Source organism: Emys orbicularis, chromosome 1 (genome assembly GCF_028017835.1).
Source record: "Emys orbicularis isolate rEmyOrb1 chromosome 1, rEmyOrb1.hap1, whole genome shotgun sequence".
Taxonomy (NCBI): Eukaryota; Metazoa; Chordata; order Testudines; family Emydidae; genus Emys; species Emys orbicularis.
In genome coordinates this window covers 118,587,478-118,606,084 of record NC_088683.1, presented here as the reverse complement: position 1 = coordinate 118,606,084, position 18,607 = coordinate 118,587,478, and the positions used below count along the sequence as shown (strand labels likewise).

Sequence of the window (18,607 nt, the reverse complement as noted above, 5' to 3'; positions counted from 1 at the left end):
AGCTGGAGCTTTGCATTCTGGAAGATGGAGTCCTGGAGCATCCATGCCGGCCGCCGCGTGGCCGGAGGTGGAAATACAACTACCATTTACCATGATGCCTTGCGCCCGGGGCCATGGAACCTGCGCCGCGTTCTGTGAGGCATGCTGGGAGCTGTAGTTCCCTCCAACCCCCAGCGAGAGAGTCTGACTCCCTTGTGGGCCCCCGGTTCTTGTCCTCTGATTCGCGGCGGGGGGGGCGAGGAGGGGCTGCTCGCGGCAGCGGCGGGGGATGGGTCTAGGTTGCCTGCGCTGCGCGAGCAAAGCTGCTATGAGGCGATGGTGGCGCGGGGGGCCTTGGGCGCTGCACCCGAGCAGCCAGAGGGGCCTGGGCGGGGGCCCCCTCGGGGTGACTGAGGTAAGAGCCCCGGTGGCCTGGGCTGGGCGGGCGCTGGGGGTTGCAGCCTGCAGGGCGCGGGGGCAGATAACAGAGCGGGGTTAGGGTGACCAGACAGCACGTGTGAAAAATCGGGACAGAGGGTGGGGGGTAATAGGAGCCTATATAAGAAAAGGACCCAAAAATCGGGACTGTCCCTATAAAATTGGGACACCTGGTCACCCTAGAGCGGGGGGATACGTATCGTGCTGGCTCTGGCTGGTACGAGGGCAAGAGCTCGGCTGGCTTCGTTGTTTGGTGGGGCTCGGCTGGTGGGTGAGGACAAGGGGGTGAAACCCCAGGGATGTGTGGTGGGGCGGCGGGGGGGGGGGGGGTAGTCCTAGTGGCCTGAGTGGGATTCCTGGGCTGACTTCCTGACCGTGCCACACACTCCCCATGTCTGTGCCTCTGCTTTTCTAGCTGTGTCATAGGGGCCTCCAAAACCTCCCCATCTGGTGCAAGTTTCTGAAGTGCTTTGAAAGTGTGACTTGCTCCATACGGACTGGTACAGTATTTCCTATGAAGCCACCAGAAGAAGCTCCAGTTAAGGCAATGGGTAGCAGTAGAGCGTGAGATTTTTCTCTCCTGGTCCTGGGACAAGCAGAAATAGTTCATTGATTTATTTGTATTTTTAAAATCATCACAAGAGGCTCCTCTAATTGTTGACTAAAAAATACACTAGATGAATATGTCCACAAAAACATAAGAATGGCCTTACTGGGTCAGACCAAAGGTCCATCTAGCCCAGTATCCTGTCTTCCAACAGTGGCCAATGCCAGGTGCCCCAGAGGGAATGAATAGAACAGGTAATCAAGTGATCCATCCCCTGTCGCCCATTCCCAGCTTCTGGAAAACAGAGGCTAGGGACACCATCCCTGCCCAGCCTGGCTAATAGCCATTGATGGACCTATCCTCCATGAACTTATCTACTTCTTTTTTGAACCCTGTTATAGCCTTGGCCTTCACAACATCTTCTGGCAAAGAGTTCCACAGGTTGACTCTGCGTTGTGTGAAAAAATATTTCCGTTTGTTTGTTTTAAATCTGCTGCCTATTCATTTCATTTGGTGACCCCTAGCTCTTGTGTTATGAGGAGTAAATAAAGTGTTATTTACTCTTCTCCACACCAGTCACGATTTTATGGACCTCTATCATATCCCCCCTTAATCATTTCTTTTCCAAGCTGTCAAGTATCAGAGGGGTAGCCGTGTTAGTCTGGATCTGTAAAAAGCCACAGAGAGTCCTGTGGCACCTTTAAGACTAACAGATGTATTGGAGCATAAGCTTTTGTAGGTGAATGCCCACTTCGTCGGATGCCACAGGCCTCTCTGTTGCCTTTTCCAAGCTGAAAAGTCCCAGTCTTATTAATCTCTCCTCATACGGAAGCCGGTCCATACCCCTTATCATTTTTGTTGCCATTTTCTGAACCTTTTCCAATTCCAATATATCTTTTTTGAGATGGAGTGACCACATCCTCATGCAGTATTCAAACTGTGGGCGTACCATGGATTTATATAGAGGCAATATGATATTTTCTGTCTTATTATCTATCCCTTTGAGCCTGCAAACCAGGCTCGCAGCTTGTGCCAGGAGGAGAGGGAGGCTGGTCACAAGTAACGGGGAGCAGTGGCTCCTGTCCTGATCCTGTCTTGTAGAGCAGAATTCTAACAGGGATGCTGGAAAGTGTTCACTCACTGCTTGCCCCTTAAGGAACACATAGATGTTAATGAAGGGCCCGCTTTAAAATGCCTCTCAGTGCTCTGCTGTGGTTGCTGGGCTGTTCTAATGCAATCTGACGGCTGCTTCTATACAGCCCCTAGTCTAGTGCAACGTGAACTGTGCACTAAATAGTAGATGGGCGCTGGTGCCATTGTCATGTGTCATGCATTCTGACACATTAACAGCTGTGAATTGTCCATAGAACTGGGCTGAAGGTAACTGTAGCTCACTCTGCTTTTATTTTCTCACCATTCTGACCAAATCAATGCCCCAGTGACAGAACTTATGGTGGACTGTAGGAAGCCCCAAATAGCCACCTACTTTGTATGTTCCTAAGGCTGGCTCTGGGCAAGATGCTCTGGGAGAGGGGCAGCCAGACTCCCGGGTAGCCAACTGGATATTGGGTAAATATGGCAGCTTGTTTCCTGAAGGAGCTTTTGATCTGGAACTGGTAAGTATACTGTAGTCATGCTTCCGGACCATCTCATCTCCTTCCCAGGGGCATTTTCTCCTTGATTTCTGTAAGAGCAGAGCATGGTGCAGTCCAAATCAGTTTGCATCACTCTACCATAATAAGCAAAAGCCAGAGATGGGTTGGAACCACAGAGATGGGATCTATTCAATTAGCCCCTAATTGGGAGATATGGACCAGGTGGTGTTCGGGTTCAGACTCATTTCTGTTAATAACACATGCCACTCTTTTCTATAGGCTTCTCCACCACAGATCTCAAAGTGCTCACAAAAATAAATATCATTAGACCTATTTGACAAATACGGAAGTTGAGGCACAGAGGTCAGATGATGGCCAGCCTCACACAGTAGATCAGTGGCAGAGTCAGGAATGAAGCTAGGACTCCTGACTTTCAGAAATTTGACTACATTGCCTCCCTTTAATTACACATGTTGGCATTTTCTTACTAAAGGAGGGAGAGGGCATGTGGTGAGATTGGATGAGTGTTTATTGCATGGGATAGGTTGGGAATAATACTCCTTCTTAGCCTTCTTTTTTTTTTTTTTTTTTCCACCAGTGGATTTTTTTTTTTTTAGGAGCAGCTGGTCACTTTTAAAAAGAACCTTTTGTTCTTCCTCTCTCTGTTTTTTCCCAGTGCCGCAGTAATTGCTATAAATCTGTTTATGTTGCAGACTCCTCCGACCTTTGGGTTCCTGTTTGACATTGATGGAGTGCTTGTTCGGGGACGCTATGTGATTCCTGCTGCCCAGGAGGCCTTCCGGAAACTGGTAGACTCTAATGGACAGCTCCGGGTGCCGGTAGTCTTTGTGACAAATGCTGGGAATTGCTTACAGGATGTCAAAGCCCAGGAACTCTCTGATGCTCTGGGGTTGGAGGTAACAAGAGAATCAACCTCCTCTGTCCTGGGGCATTGGGTGGAGGCCTTGGGTTTTAAGTTGAAGCTACACAGGTTTAAAAAAAAAAAAAAAAAAAAGTACGTGCAGGAGACTCTTCACTTTGACAGCAGAAATCCCATGTCTCTTTTCATCAGTGTCCCCCTACCAGGAGCTCGGTGGGAATCCATTGTCATCAGTCATTCACTTTATTTAACTTTCTTCAGCACTATAGGATTGCAAAACCAAAGCTAAAAGAAGAACCCAAGTTTAGTCAAAATTAGAAACTAAGCATGTAAATAGCAAGAGAGCCAGTTAGAGGCCCTGCGGAGATGTTCTTGTGCAATATACAGCTGGTCACTTGAAACTAGTCTGAGATCACATTTCATGCACACTGCCAAACAGCCATCAGCGGGGAACAACATGCTCACTAGTTGTCAAAAGGCTTCGTATCCCAACTCCACTTCGCTGAGCTGGCCAGTCACCTATCCCAGTGTCTGTAACTGAAAATACCATGTCTGAGCTGGAGGAAGGAGATATTCTACTGCTACAAAACAAGTCCAAATGGTTATGTAGCTGCACAGCTGACATCAGCACTGCCCTGCTGCCAGTTCTGTCCTTACCATAGAGCTAATTCATCCACATGTTTCTTGTATCGGAGCAGCAAGTAAGACCCAGTGGAGCAAGGTAGCCAGGCATACTCTCCAACTAAGAATTCTGGAGCAGTCGGATCAACCCATTAAGTCCAAAGATTTAAAGCTGTTCAATCCAGACTAGTTCTCAAAGCTGTGTTTTAATTCACCAGGCTCAGAAGGATAGTGGCTGAATATTTAGACTAAACGCCTCTGGGCAGGCCCTATGTGTTCAGTCCCTACACTGCCAAGCACCCCAATGTTGCTATCTAAATGATGATGGCCCCTAGTTCATTAGACATCTGGGGCTGGTAAGAAGGCCATCAAAAGATGGTGCTGGATTGGTTCTAGCCCAAGATATTCAGTGGGGTGGAACGTGTGGTGGCCTTGTTCTCAGAGGTCTAGCTCCACTTCAGAATCTGCTCCTAGTGACATGGTGAGTAGAATACAGTGGAGTAGAGAGTATTATCTGTATGCAAGTTGGTTTGGGTGGTGGTTGTGGATGCAGAGTTCTTCTCTGTGTTGGCTTAACCAGCTGGAACTCAGCCTGTGGCTGTGGGTTGCCCTGGTAGTCCACCTCAGTGTGGGCTGTGTGTGGTGTCCCCTCGTCCCCTCCCCCTACAAATGAAATGAGGGGAAAGGGGGTAACAGCTGAGTGCTGTGTGGGGAATGGAGAGCTTCCATCCTGCTGACTCTGGTCTCTTTTTCCTCCTGCAGGTGTCTCCAGAGCAAGTGATCCTCTCCCACAGCCCCCTGCATCTCTTCCGTCAGTTCCATGAGAAGTGTATGCTGGTGTCTGGGCAGGGGCCGGTGGAGGAGAATGCCAGGAAGTATCCTTTGCAGTTCTGAGGCTATGGACCCTGCTTGTCCCATCAGAGCTTCACAACTGTGCTGTATTGGCCGTGCCTGGGGGGGCAGTGATATCTGGATACGTACTGGGACACTTGTGTGGCCAGCCTGTGGGAGGTGGGGGAGCGGGAAAAGGTCTTTTGATTTATTCTGAGCATCTTGTGGGGAGGGGACCCTTTGGAAGACTTGAAACTTTGGACTAAGTTGCAGTCTGTCTTCTGGATGCACCCTTGTGGCCTGTTTTGCTTCTTGCACTGACTGGGTTAGTTACGGCCCATGCTTCCTGCCTCCATTTTACTGTGATTGGTGCAAGACTCCTAGCTTCTGTAATCTTTTATATCGCAGTCCATGCCAGGCGGCAGTCAGACACATTATAGGCAGGTGCTGTGCAATCTTTCCTTACACAATTTTGTCCAGTGTACTCTTCTCCTCTGCTAATTGGGTCCCAGGCTCCCCCAACTCTGCTGATGTGTCTGATCTTTAACTCCCTGTGCTGCTCCAAATCTAGAACCCACCCACAAAAGCTTTGCCAAAATATATCTGTTCTATTCTGACCTGTAGATACCAGTGCTGTTTAACAGGTTAGAGAATTTCCCTCTGTTATGCAGGGTCATATTAGATGATCATAATGGTCCCTGGTCTTAAAATCTATGAATCTATTCCATCTCTGCCGCACCTGTCTCGTTACCAGAGACTATTGATGGGTAAGCGTCTTTCATAGATCCCAAGGTCAGAATGGACCATTGTGATCATCTAGCCTGACCTATATAACACAGGCCATAGAACTTCCCCAAAATAATTCTTAGAGCATATTTTTTTTTAAGCAAAAGATCCAATCTTGATTGAAAAATTGTCAGTGATGGAGACTCCACCATGTGTTCTCTTGCACAAGTTTATCCACAGACTTTTTCTTTTTAACCTTTAGACCTACTAGGCCACACTGGGTTGATGTAGGCACATGCAATTCCACTGAAGCTAGTGAATTTGCACCCACTTACCAGGTGTGAATTGGCAGCCCTCCTTCTGTAACCTTTCTGAGAGTCGCTGTCCTGCTGTGCTCTGGAGACTTGAGACTTCCGAAGTTGCCATGAATGGATTTTATCTGAATTGTCATCTCTGGTGCTATGGGATGGTCTTCCAGTAATGCCTTGAGTCAATATTGGACTTCCAGAAGAAGTAGGGGTAGGAAATGACCCAGCTTTTATAGGGTAATGGGATTTCCAACTTGGGGTGAGCTGCTCCTAAGTCATGTAGATGATTTCGAACAGAAGTCCTATTGAAAGTCACTGAGACTTGTGCTCCTAAATCCCTTAGGTGCTTTTGTAAATCAGCCCATAATCTGTAAAGAGCAGGCTCTATTTCCTTCCTTGACTGTCTGAAATAGTGTGGGGTTCCGGAATGTGGTTACCATACAGGATGTGAGGAAAGCATTTCCCCTGCTGGACATGGTTGATCAAAGCCGTAGACCAAAGGAACTGGTAAATATCAACCTGTCTGTGAGACTTGGTGACCTGGGATTATAGCATTTGTATGTCATGGCCTTTGATAGAATAGCTGTGAGATCATCTATAACTAGCCCTCTTTACACCATTCATTAGAGTGACTCCTGTTGGGGGAGGTTGGGATTGTTACTGAGCTCCCTGGAGGTCTGCACTCTTACATAGCTCTCTGCAATGGCCTCTGCTGGAAGAGGCTAGAGCTGCAGTAGCTTTGACACACCCCCATTCCACCCCCCAGTATCCTAATGTTTACAACCAAGATTTTTCAAGAATGATTAGTGATTTTTTGGGTGTGGGTGTGTGTGTGGGGGGGTGGGGGGGGTGGCCAATTTAAGACTTCTTAAAGGGGCCTGATTTTCAGCAAGTATTGAGCACCTGTCTGAAAAATCAGACCCCGTGAAGACTTCTAAACGTGGGCTTCCAAAATGACTAGTCACTCTTGAAATTCTTGGCTCTCATCTTTACTATCACATTATGTCAATACCAAATCTGTTTAGTTCTGTATTATTAACCCAGCCTTGCTTGTTTTTTCCTGCAGCCTCCTCTGACCACTGACTTCCCTACCATAGAAGGTAAGTGCTATGCTTTGTCCATGTTTATGCTGTTATCCTGCTTGCTATTCAGCCAAGCCAGCTGGATAGCCATTTAGTGACAGGACATCTGACGGAATGACTGATTCAGATGCTGTAGTACACAGTGTTTATTTGTCCCCTTCCAGAAGAAGTATATTGTAGTGGACCGAGTTCTTTTTATTTTATTTGTTGAATGGATGGCTGTTCTGAGCTTCCATGTACTGTATCTCTTAAATGTTTCAGGGGTGATTCTGTTTGGGGAGCCAGTCCAGTGGGAGACAAGCCTGCAGCTGATTATTGATGTCCTCCTGAGCAACGGGAACCCTGGGGTGGAGCTGGCAGCAGTGCCATATCCCCATATACCTGTCCTTGCCTGTAACATGGATCTTTTGTGGATGGCAGAAGCCAAGATGCCAAGGTGAAAAACATATTTGTTAAGGTCACTTTTAGCCTAGTTTATTCAGCTACCCTGTTGATGAGCTCTGCTTGAGACCTAACCTACATCATCTCTGTAATGTGGCTAGGAGACCTTTTAGTGGGGTTACAGTATATATTTGTTTCTCTAGTGTTGTTTGAAAGGGTGGCACTATTTGGAGAGACCTCAAAGTTGCATTGGGAACTCAGGCCAATATTTTCAAAATTGGGCCTTTTTTTATTTAGGTGCCTAAGTCTGAGTAGATACTTGGGTTTAGCAGTACCGAACACCTTGATATTTAGAAAGGATGGCCTTCTGCTTCAAGGACTATGATTAGGTGACTTCACAGTTCTGAAGTTCAACCCTTTTTGGGTCGTTGAGGCAACAGAAAAATGTGCACTTTTTATTTAAGTGCAAAAAGCCTCTTCTCTTCTTTCCCTTTTGCATAAACTGAGCCATCTGGTTGAATTCAGTTCACACCTTTCCAAAAGATTCACCACTCTTGGGTCAAGCCCAAACACCAGACATCTCATCCCAAGTGGAAAATTAAAAACAGAAAAAGTTTGAGTTTTAAATAAAAAAGGCAGAACTTGGTCCATGTCTGCAGCTGCTGGTGTTTCTAAGCCATTCATATGTCTGAAGGTAGATATATATATATTTTTTTTAATTCCAGTGTCTAGTAGTTAGTAAGATGGTCTCAAACAATGAGGAATACATGAGATAAACGTGAGAATCGACATGTTATGCACACTTTTTGGAGAGGCTTCTGTATTGGGGGGTGGGTAGGTTCTCTGCATATTTAATATCCAAGTAAATTCAAAAGAAGGGATGGCAGGGTGGGGACTTCTGTTCTTCTGTCTTCAAGTTGTTCGCATGTAGGTGTGGATCAGGGTAGAGTTTCATCTCTCTTGGGAGATGATCATAGCCGTAAGATGGATAATGGCTTCTGTGCAAATGCCAAAGGGCCAGGGGGCACTGATGATACTTTTTCTGGGGCAGATTTGGCCATGGCACCTTTCTTGTCTGCTTGGAGAACATCTACAAAAAAGTGACTGGCAGGGAGCTGAAGTATGAGGCCCTGATCGGCAAACCCAGCATTGTCACTTACCAATATGCTGAGTATCTGATCGAACAGCAGGTGGAAAGACGAGGGTGGCCGTCTCCCATCTGCAGGCTCTATGCTGTTGGGTAAGAGACTACTTCCTGTGTGTTTCCTTAGGGGTCTTCAGCCCTGGTTTTGTAGCAGAGTTTTATGAGGAGTTGTTTATTTTTTTTATTTAAACTCCTGAGGCATTTCTGGAGCTTCCTATTCTAAATGCTGATCTGAACTGCATTAGGCCAAAAGGTCACTAAACCACAACTCCCTGCATCTCCATGAAATTGACTGGAATAGTCAGCCTGCTTGAGTCACTGCTGCAGGATGTGACTGAGATACATAGCATAGCTCTGGAATTTCACATCAGTGTAATAGCATCAACCAGCCAGTAATTACATTTTACAGCCACTTCAGACAAGGTCCATCAAACATTCTTTGGGGGCAGAGGGGGGAACAAGAAGGAATATCTTCCTCGTAACCAGCATTGTGCAAATGGCTGGACTCGGGGCTGTTACCATGTTCCTCTCAATAATCTGGCATTGGCCGCTGCTAGAGTTGGTATGCTGGATTAGACAGGCCACTGATCTGACCTGCCCAATTCTATGTAAGTACCTGACTCTAGCTCATTCCTTACCTTCCCCCACCCACCTTTATGCTGGACCAATCCCAGCCTGCCTATGTTCAAATCAAACTTGTGAAGTAACTGATTTCCCTCATCTGATGGCCATGCACAGGGATAATCCAATGTCTGACATCTATGGTGCGAACTTGTACAACCGCTACCTCAAGGCTGCGTGTCAGGCCCATGCCCAGGCTGAGGTGAAGAGGAGTGTGGTGGTGGCAGATCCCCGGCGTGAGGACCATTCAGAGCCGAGGAAGGATTGGTACGTCTCGTTGGAGAGTTGCAAGTCAATTCTGGTCTGCACTGGGGTCTACAGTCCTCATGGAGATGTGCCCACTGACCCACACGAGAGCGTGGTAGAGACTGTGTTCCACGGGCACCGGGACTTCCGCTTTGACACCAGCCTAGTGGAGGCATCTTATGTGGTGCAGGATGTGAATGAAGCTGTGGAGCTTGTCTTTGAGAAGGAGAATTGGAGCCAGGAGTGAAATGGGAGTGGCAAAATCTACAGTCATCAGGGTTGAGGAGGGGAGGATTGGGATCTTCTAGCCTAACTTGTCCTAAAGTGTGTGTGTGTGTGTGTGTGTGTGGGGGGGGGAATTCCCAGTGCATTGTGGGGCCTGATACCAAAGGTCCCTTGTCTTAATATCAGTTGGTCAGTCTATTGTTACTAGCAGGGTAACGATCTAAATCTGGCCAGGTCCATGTTTACACACTGCTGTTGCTCCTGTGCATTAAACTGTAATGGGGACAGGATTGGATAGATCATCCTTGTCACCTTTGCCCCCATGTTTGTGGGGCTCTGCTTGACCAAAGCCCTTTCCCTTTCAAATCCCCTCAGTGCTTGAGAAGCTTATCCCTGTTACACACGGGGGGGGGAAGCATCATAGACCCATGCATCAGTTATGTCCTACACAAACCTTTAAGTAGGATGTAAGTGGAGCCTGGCCTCTGTACTGACCCTCGGCCCAGGGTGAAATTGATAATGAAGGGTTAATGTCTCTTCCAAATGTGCTTTGATGCCCTGGCCTGCTAACTACCTTTTTGTCTGGGGATTGAGAGTGCACATGGTGTTGTCTTGATATAGCACCTGTGCTCTTACTGGCCTTGTGCTGGATCAGAAACTTTGTCTCTTGCATCCTCATCTCTGTTTCATGGCTCCCCAGCAACATAAGGGGTGGTAGTTTAGCTCATAGGAAAACCTGGGCAGCCATAGCAACTTGGTGCCCTGCCAAAGGTGGAATTAAAATCTTCTCATTGTAACTTAAATGCATTCTCTGATTGCCAACAGCCCCCTCCTGCTTCCTAAGGGGGAGCACACGTAGTCTTGCTCCAAAGATGCCAAGGAATGAACCTGGGATTTATAAACTACCAGAGGCAAGGAAGCTGCATTTTGCAGCAGCCCTAGATTCTGAAGCCCCAATAGAGTCCGTGTGGGCACCAAAATGGACCTTTGCACCCTCCATAAGAGTGATGAAACCTCTCCTACTGTGCCCCCCCCCATTGGTGCTGCTTCCTGGGAACTAGGGTCAGTAGCTCAAGCCTGCCCTGCATTGCTGGCTGCTGTGATAGGTCACCCATTTACTTTATTCTCTTATGTAGCGCTGTTAAATTGCCCTTTGGGAGTGGAGCCATAAACAGCCAAACCTAGGGCCTCTGGACATTCCCAGTTTTGGTCTCTGGGCTTTTTAAATGCAGAAGTTTTTTCCTAGATGTAGTTTGCTCCTCAGGGATGCCCTGAACTCTAATTCTCTTTCCCTTCCTCTCCCCAAATTGCAGTGAAGTGCTCTCCAAAGTAGTTACTGCTACTCCTGGATTGGTCAGCAGCTTAATGCTGCTGCAGCACTGCCAGACCCTGCTTTAACTTTCCTTTCCCTTCCTGACCCTGATGGCTTCCAGTTCCTTAGCCCTCATTCTTAGGGGAGAGTTTGAGGCTTGTGTCTTCATTAACAATTCTTAAGAATATCTTTGAAAATTTCCCAAGATGAAACTCAACATGAATACTTAGTCTTGCCATGAGTGTAGGGGACTGGACTACACTAGATGACCTCTCAAGGTCCCTTCCAGTCCTATGATTCTATGAAAGATGTCAGCTCAGAAACAGGTTAATTTTAATCCTCTAAAAGATTTATGTGATCCACCCTGGCAGTACTACAAATGATTCTTGATATCAAGTGGAAAGGCCTGACTGATGTCTGTTTTTTGTGCCTCTGCACTTCTGTTGACATCACTGGATTTACTGACTCACACCACTAAATAAGATCAGCATTGAGGGCCACAGTCTCTTTGCAAACATACCCATTTTTAAGCAGCCTCTCACTCATGCAGAGCATAAGCTGTGATCTTTTCATAAGTATATTTTGTTCTCAGTTAAAATATCAGAGTTCAGGTTTGTTGATTTGCTATGAGCACCTTATTTTTCATACCTCCTCTTTGGTAACACTGGATTAGCCTAGTAGGGTTGCACAGGGACCCAAGCTCCTTCCTTCCACGTGAAAAACTAATTCAGGGGGCAGTAGTTTCTGAAGCAAGCTGTGTATTCTGTCAGTGACCCTGGCAAAGAGGTAGTGTGTGTCTTCTTCCCCTCCTTCCCCCTTGGTTACTGTGGAGTGTAATACAGACCAGTGAGGAGCTGTGTCACCACTTGACCAGTAACGTGGGGTGCCTCACACCACTTTGCTGCTGCAGCTTTCCACCTGGGCTCCTCACAACCAGCATGCAGCTCTGACCCCAGCCACACTGGCTTCCACCCACCTTGGTCACTACTTGTAGGGTGATCCCAACACACTCCCAGTCCTGGATTTCCCCCCTCAAAACATGTGTTCTGCACTGTCCAGCCCTCTCCTGGACAGTCCAAATATATTATTTCTGTTGCCCCTTTAAGGTGATCAACATACAACAGTCTGCTACCTTCAGCGAAGTTATCCAGGGTTGTGAATTGTTTGGGTTAGTTTAATTAAAGGATAAAACAAGTTTACTTAAGAGATTAAGTGAGTACAAGTAATGAGGTATTAAAGTTAGAAATGGTTACAAGAAAAAAAAAAAAGATTTTCTAAACTTCACCTTGAACCAACTCCAGTTTGTTAAATCCCTTCCCATATGCTTTCAGTGCACTCTCACCAAACTCAGGCCAGGATCTGCTCCCAAAAATCCACTGGCTGTTTCTTTTGTTTTAGGTGATGAGAGAGATGGATAGGTTACCCCAAAATCCGACCTAAAGCACAGCTATAATGGCCTGCCTGTATCAGTAGATTGTCCGTTTTATCTGGTTTAGTAGGTAACAGGAGATAGTCCACCCTAGAGGAATTGCCAGGGTTTTAGTGGGGGGTTATCACCCAACCTGTGGAGAACTCCCCAGAACAGACTGTTAACCTTTGGGAGGACACAGATACAGCCTTCTGCTCAAAGGACTGACACTTAGGCAGTAATTTTTCAAAAACAAAACAAACAATCTTTATTTTAATACTATTTTCTAATACAATAACTCTAAACACATAATGAAAACACAGCAGATCTAAAATATGTATATCAAAGAAATAAATCACCCCTTTTCTTAACAAAGACAAAATTCTGTTAGCACAGATGCATATTAAAGTACCCAAAATTGCAATATCCTGCAACTGGAAAACCGCTCTAAATGGTTACATTCTATTTGCAATAGCCAGTCACATATAGGATGCTGACTGCAAGTTCTTAAACATTAAAACTATACATATAACAATAAAACACACACACACACACACAATCATCCAGCTTTATTATCTCATACATACAAATGTATACATTACATAGAGTGTGTCCTTATGCTTACTTCTTCAAGGTTTCTTCCCTTCAACTGGTCCTTCTGCAATAGCATTAATATTAATTGCAGCTGCTTTTTTTGCTTGCTTCTTCTTAGCAATTTAGCTCTTTTAGTGATCTTCCTTCTTTCCTGTTTCTATTTTCTCCAATACCTTTTTCCCACACACACACCAGTACCTTTTCCCTCACAAGACAAGCTAAAGCCTATCAAACTCAGCTCCCTGCCTTATATACATATTTTGATCTGTTCTGATTGGTTGTTTCTTTAATCCCTATCATTATCAGCCAATCAAAGCTGGACCTATTTGAAAACCTGTGTTCTGCCTAACCCCTCATCTCAGGTTTTGGAGTGACCTTTGTATCACCTCAGCCTGCCTGTTTGCTATTGGGAATCTCTCCCAGACCTCCATTTTGGATTTCTCTGACTGACTGCTTACAACGCCATTTTGTTTTCCCTAGCTCTAATTGCTTAAAACCATCTTTATTAATCATTTAAATTCTTATAATTATCAAACAAATTATACACTTATATGCACTTTAACATTATGTTTCACTGTCACCGCTCCAATTTTACTAATTCAAACAAGACCAAATCTCAATTGCTTCCAACTTCAGCTAATTGTGACAGGTCAGCACTTTTAGTGCTGAAGTGTGCTTTCAGCGCTTTTAATGCCGGACAGCGTTTCTGGTGCTGTATTTCCACACCGAATAGAGCAGCGGAAAAATCTCTTGCATCAGATAGGGAGAGATAACATGGGGTGTTTTTGCCCCTCACGTTTATAGTTCAGTCCTCCTTTGAAAAGCGTTTTCCTGGAAGTGACACCTAGATAACGTTCTTTCCAATGAAGAGCTATGGAGTCTGGTGGGGGGGAGGTTTCATGCTGCTGTGTGCTAAGATGCAGATCTGTTTGTTCCTTCCCCTCTTCCTTGCCAAAGAATGGCCACTTGATAAGTGATGCCCCATCAGCTTTGATGACAGCTGGCTAGTGGTGTCAACTTGTCCTTTGTGTTTGGGAAACAAGTTTATCCATTCCCCAGGTTTGTCTGGTAAACCCACTTCAATCATGATTTCAGCTTATGTTCATAACTTTACATATAATGTTGCTACATACATTTCACCAGGCTATTACTGACAAGGGAGGAGTTAGTTTTCAAATGGTACCTCACAAGGCATATATTATACAAAGCTTATTACAATAGGGTGTGAATACACGGTTGCATTCGGTCAGTTACATTTTAACAAAAGAAATGAAAGGCCAAACATCAGAGAATCCTTGGTACCAAGTCCTATGAAAGTTACAATGAGAAGGTATTCCTTCCTTAGCCGCCCCGGAGCTACCTGGGTTTGTTCTCCCCGCAGGTCTTAGTGGGGTCAAGCGTCCCTGGGAACAGTCAGGGTGGGTGTAAGAACAGAGGCTTTGCTCTGAGTTTCTTGGTTTGTGGAAGTGTAAAGCAGTCTTGCTAATATGCGTTGCTCCAAATGACACCATTTACAGACCTGTCTCTTATGCAGAGGATTTTAGACTTAACACATCACTGAAAAAGGCTTTCCAGCTATAGGAACCGTATCTACATTCATGAGCCACTCTGTGTTAAGCGAATTTTCTGTGTTAAGTGACTTTACTATGCGTGCCAGCCTGCCATCACAAGGGCACAAGTCCTGTTTATCTGTAGAGCAGCTCCATCATCTCTGCTTGTGTACCCAACCCTTACCTAGATGGGTGACCTCTAACAGTGGAAGGGGAGCTCATCTTCTATGATAATTCAGTCTGTGGTCTCCCAGCATAGCCAGCCAGTAAGGGTGCTAATTATGATGGGTCTTGTTTGCTGTGGGCAGTAGCCTTACATAGACTTGGGTCACAAAAGAGCTGTTGACTGATAACTATTGGTCATGCCTTCCACTTGTCATTCTGGGCCAGATTTTTAAAGGTATTTAGGCACCTAAAGGTGGAGGCAGGTGCCTAGTGGGATTTTCAAAAGTGTCTAGGTACCTGTTGGCATCTTTAGATGCCTCAATAGCTTTAACAGTGTGATCCTCTAACCTGTTGTGGCTATGAGTGTAGGGTGGCCTTCAGCAGCTCCTGTTATTGGTAGTGAGTTAATCACATGGTTCTATTACTTGAAGACCATGATGCTGAGGCAGTGCTGTATTTTGACCAATAACTTTTCACTCGAAGGCTTTTAATTAGGATTTTGAAACCATTTCTCTTTGGGAAGGGGTAGAGGAGTAGGGAGAGAACCTTCCACTACGTCTCCCTGCTCTCAAATCCAGGTTCTAGCCAAGTAAGAGCACACCCAGTGCATTCTGCAGTCTGTCTGTCTGCATGAGCCAAAAGTAGTGAGGGATTAAAGAGTTCCCAGCATCCATGTGCAAAGCCCATGGGTCCTCTGGCAGCTGGCTGAGATTGAGCAAAAGAAGTATTGCTTCAGAATGTTGGGCAATCCTGAGTGTTGATTGGCTGAGGTGGTCACATGCTTTTAAGCATAAATTTGGCATCTTCTACCTGGCCTCCGTATTGAATGCTTAGCCTAAGCATGAGGTTCATCTTTTCCCCCCCGGTAGTGCAAAAAAACTATTTCTCCCAACCTCTCCAAAACAAGTGCACCACTTACAGCAGCCTCTGGCCATATACTGAGTGACCTTGGGGGACAAATGATTGTCTATGAATCTTAAGGGCCTAACCTTTTTGGTAGAATGTTCTATTTTGCAGCATGCTTGTGTGTATTTGGCTGGGGAGGGGAGAGGAAAGCAGACGAGAAGTCCTTTAATGGCTGTACCTCAGTGTTGGAGTGAAGTGAAATCCCTTTGCCTTCTGTTTAAAGCAGTGTTTCTCAATGGTGCTAGTCCCTGAGATCTCCCTGACACAGATTAGAAAGGCAGCAAGCCTGTCCCAGATCTCAAAAAGGTTGAGAAACACTGGTCTATAGGAATTAGCTGCAGGTGAGGTACAGCTTAACCATTTAACAGCTGGGAGTGAGTAACAAGAAATGTTAATATCCTGTGGGACTCTGGCCTCAGTATCATTGCCAGTGCTTCTTGTACTCTGTGTATCATGTACTCCCAACTGCGTAAGTGAGTACACCCTCAACCCCCACAGATTGTCACACTTCAACTCCTTCTGTTTTGGAGTGAATTTGCCTCTTTATGGGTGGTTTGACCAGCAACAGATATGGGACTTCAATAATTTATACAGAAGTGCTTTTTACAGAGCACAGTCCAAGCACTGAGCGATGCTTCTTGCCCTGAACAGCTAACATTCTAAGGGGCTCATCCTGACAGCTGCGGAGCATCTGCATCTTCCTTCCATTGACGTCAGTGGACTTTGGAGGCTCAAAGGGAGCAATAAGGCAAGAAGTATGAAAAGAGAAAAAAAGAGCAGGAAAAGGGGCAAAACTACTGAGGACCTTGTATATGAGGAGGAGCTTGAATTTCATCCAGTAGAAATGGGGGTTGGGTGACAGAGAGAGAGAGTGAAATCTTTGGAGAAGGAGATGACCCCACCAGTGGCACCAGACTAGACTGTGTGAGCAGAGACTCAGGGAGTCCCTCCTTCTATCCCAATGCTGGAGTTTATCCTTCTCTTCCCTAGGCCAGAGATAGCTTTTTCAGACTCTACCGCAGGGGTGGGCAAACTTTTTGGCCCGAGGGCCACATCGGTGTTGCGCAACTGTATGGAGGGCCGGGTAGGGAAGGCTGTGCCTCCCCAAACAACCTGGCCCCTCGCCCCCATCCACCCCTCCCACTTCCCGCCCCCTGCCTGCCCCCCTCAGAACTCCCAACCCATTCAACCCGCCTGCTCCCTGTCCTCTGACTGCCCTCCCGACCCCTATCCACATCCCTGCCCCCTGACAGGTCCCCCAAAACTCCCACTCCCAACCCTCCCTGTTTCGGTACCTAGTCTGTAACAGTGCATGGGATTCTTCCGTCCTAAGTGTAGGACTCTGCACTTGTCCTTGTTGAACCTCATCAGGTTTCTTTTGGCCCAATCCTCTAATTTGTCTAGGTCCCTCTGTATCCTATCCCTACCCTCCAGCATATCTACCACTCCTCCCAGTTTAGTGTCATCTGCAAACTTGCTGAGGGTGCAGTCCACGCCCTCCTCCAGATCATTAATGAAGATATTGAACAAAACTGGCCCCAGGACCGACCCCTGGGGCACTCCACTTGAAACCGGCTGCCAACTAGACATGGAGCCGTTGATCACTACCCGTTGAGCCCGACGATCTAGCCAGCTTTCTATCCACCTTATAGTCCATTCATCCAGCCCATACTTCTTTAACTTGCTTGCAAGAATACTGTGGGAGACCGTATCAAAAGCTTTGCTAAAGTCAAGGAATAACACATCCACTGCTTTCCCCTCATCCACAGACCCAGTTATCTCCTCATAGAAGGCAATTAGGTTAGTCAGGCATGACTTGCCCTTGGTGAATCCATGCTGACTGTTCCTGATCACTTTCCTCTCCTGTAAGTGCTTCAGAATTGATTCCTTGAGGACCTGCACCATGATTTTTCCAGGGACTGAGGTGAGGCTGACTGGCCTGTAGTTCCCTGGATCCTCCTCCTTCCCTTTTTTTAAAGATGGGCACTACATTAGCCTTTTTCCAGTTATCCGGGACCTCCCCAGATCGCCATGAGTTTTCAAAGATAATGGCCAATGGCTCTGCAATCACATCCGCCAACTCCTTTAGCACCCTCAGATGCAGCGCATCCGGCCCCATGGACTTGTGTTCGTCCAGTTTTTCTAAATAGTCCTGAACCACTTCTTTCTCCACAGAGGGCTGGTCACCTTCTCCCCATACTGTGCTGCCCAGTGCAGCAGTCTGGGAGCTGACCTTGTTCGTGAAGACAGAGGCAAAAAAATCATTGAGTACATTAGCTTTTTCCACATCCTTTGTTACTAGGTTGCCTCCCTCATTCAGTAAGGGGCCCACACTTCCCTTGACTTTCTTCTTGTTGCTAACACACCTGAAGAAACCCTTCTTGTTACTCTTAACATCTCTTGCTAGCTGCAACTTCAAGTGTAATTTGGCCTTCCTGATTTCACTCCTGCATGCCTGAGCAATATTTTTATACTCCTCCCTGGTCATTTGTCCAATCTTGCACTTCTTGTAAGCTTCTTTTTTGCGTTTAAGGTCAGCAAGGATTTCACTGTTAAGCCAAGCTGGTCGCCTGCCATATTTACTGTTCTTTCTACACATTGGGATAGTTTTTTCCTGCAACCTCAATAAGGATTCTTTAAAATACAGCCAGCTCTCCTGGACTCCTTTCCCTCTCATGTTATTCTCCCAGGGGATCCTGCCCATCAGTTCCCTGAGGGAGTCAAAGTCTGCTTTTCTGAAGTCCAGGGTCCGTATTCTGCTGCTCTCCTTTCTTCCTTGTGTCAGGATCCTGAACTCGACCATCTCATGGTCACTGCCTCCCAGGTTCCCATCCACTTTTGCTTCCCCTACTAATTTTTCCCGGTTTGTGAGCAGCAGGTCTAGAAGAGCTCTGCCCCTAGTTGGTTCCTCCAGCACTTGCACCAGGAAATTGTCCCCTACACTTTCCAAAAACTTCCTGGATTGTCTGTGCACCGCTGTATTGCTCTCCCTGCAGATATCAGGGTGATTAAAGTCTCCCATGAGAACCAGGGCCTGCGATCTAGTAA

The 18,607-nt window shown here is 46.4% G+C and overlaps 1 protein-coding gene across 3 annotated transcripts; it reads left to right on the top strand.

Annotated features, from left to right (window-relative positions):
• Positions 1 to 268: 268 nt before the first annotated feature.
• HDHD5 (haloacid dehalogenase like hydrolase domain containing 5) lies at positions 269 to 9,912 on the top strand. 3 transcript variants are annotated; one of them, XM_065418285.1, is made up of 8 exons: positions 269 to 394; positions 3,273 to 3,476; positions 4,823 to 4,935; positions 6,339 to 6,432; positions 6,992 to 7,025; positions 7,269 to 7,443; positions 8,440 to 8,628; positions 9,271 to 9,912. In XM_065418285.1, the coding sequence occupies exons 1-8, from the start codon at positions 269 to 271 to the stop codon at positions 9,644 to 9,646; spliced, it is 1,311 nt and encodes a 436-aa protein (XP_065274357.1). In that variant the 3' UTR covers positions 9,647 to 9,912. The 3 variants fall into 3 exon arrangements, with proteins under 3 accessions (XP_065274357.1, XP_065274373.1, XP_065274366.1); XM_065418301.1 differs by lacking the exon at positions 269 to 394 and having other exon boundaries at positions 3,202 to 3,476; positions 9,271 to 9,332; positions 9,381 to 9,912; XM_065418294.1 differs by lacking the exon at positions 269 to 394 and having other exon boundaries at positions 3,202 to 3,476; positions 9,271 to 9,355; positions 9,395 to 9,912.
• Positions 9,913 to 18,607: the final 8,695 nt, after the last annotated feature.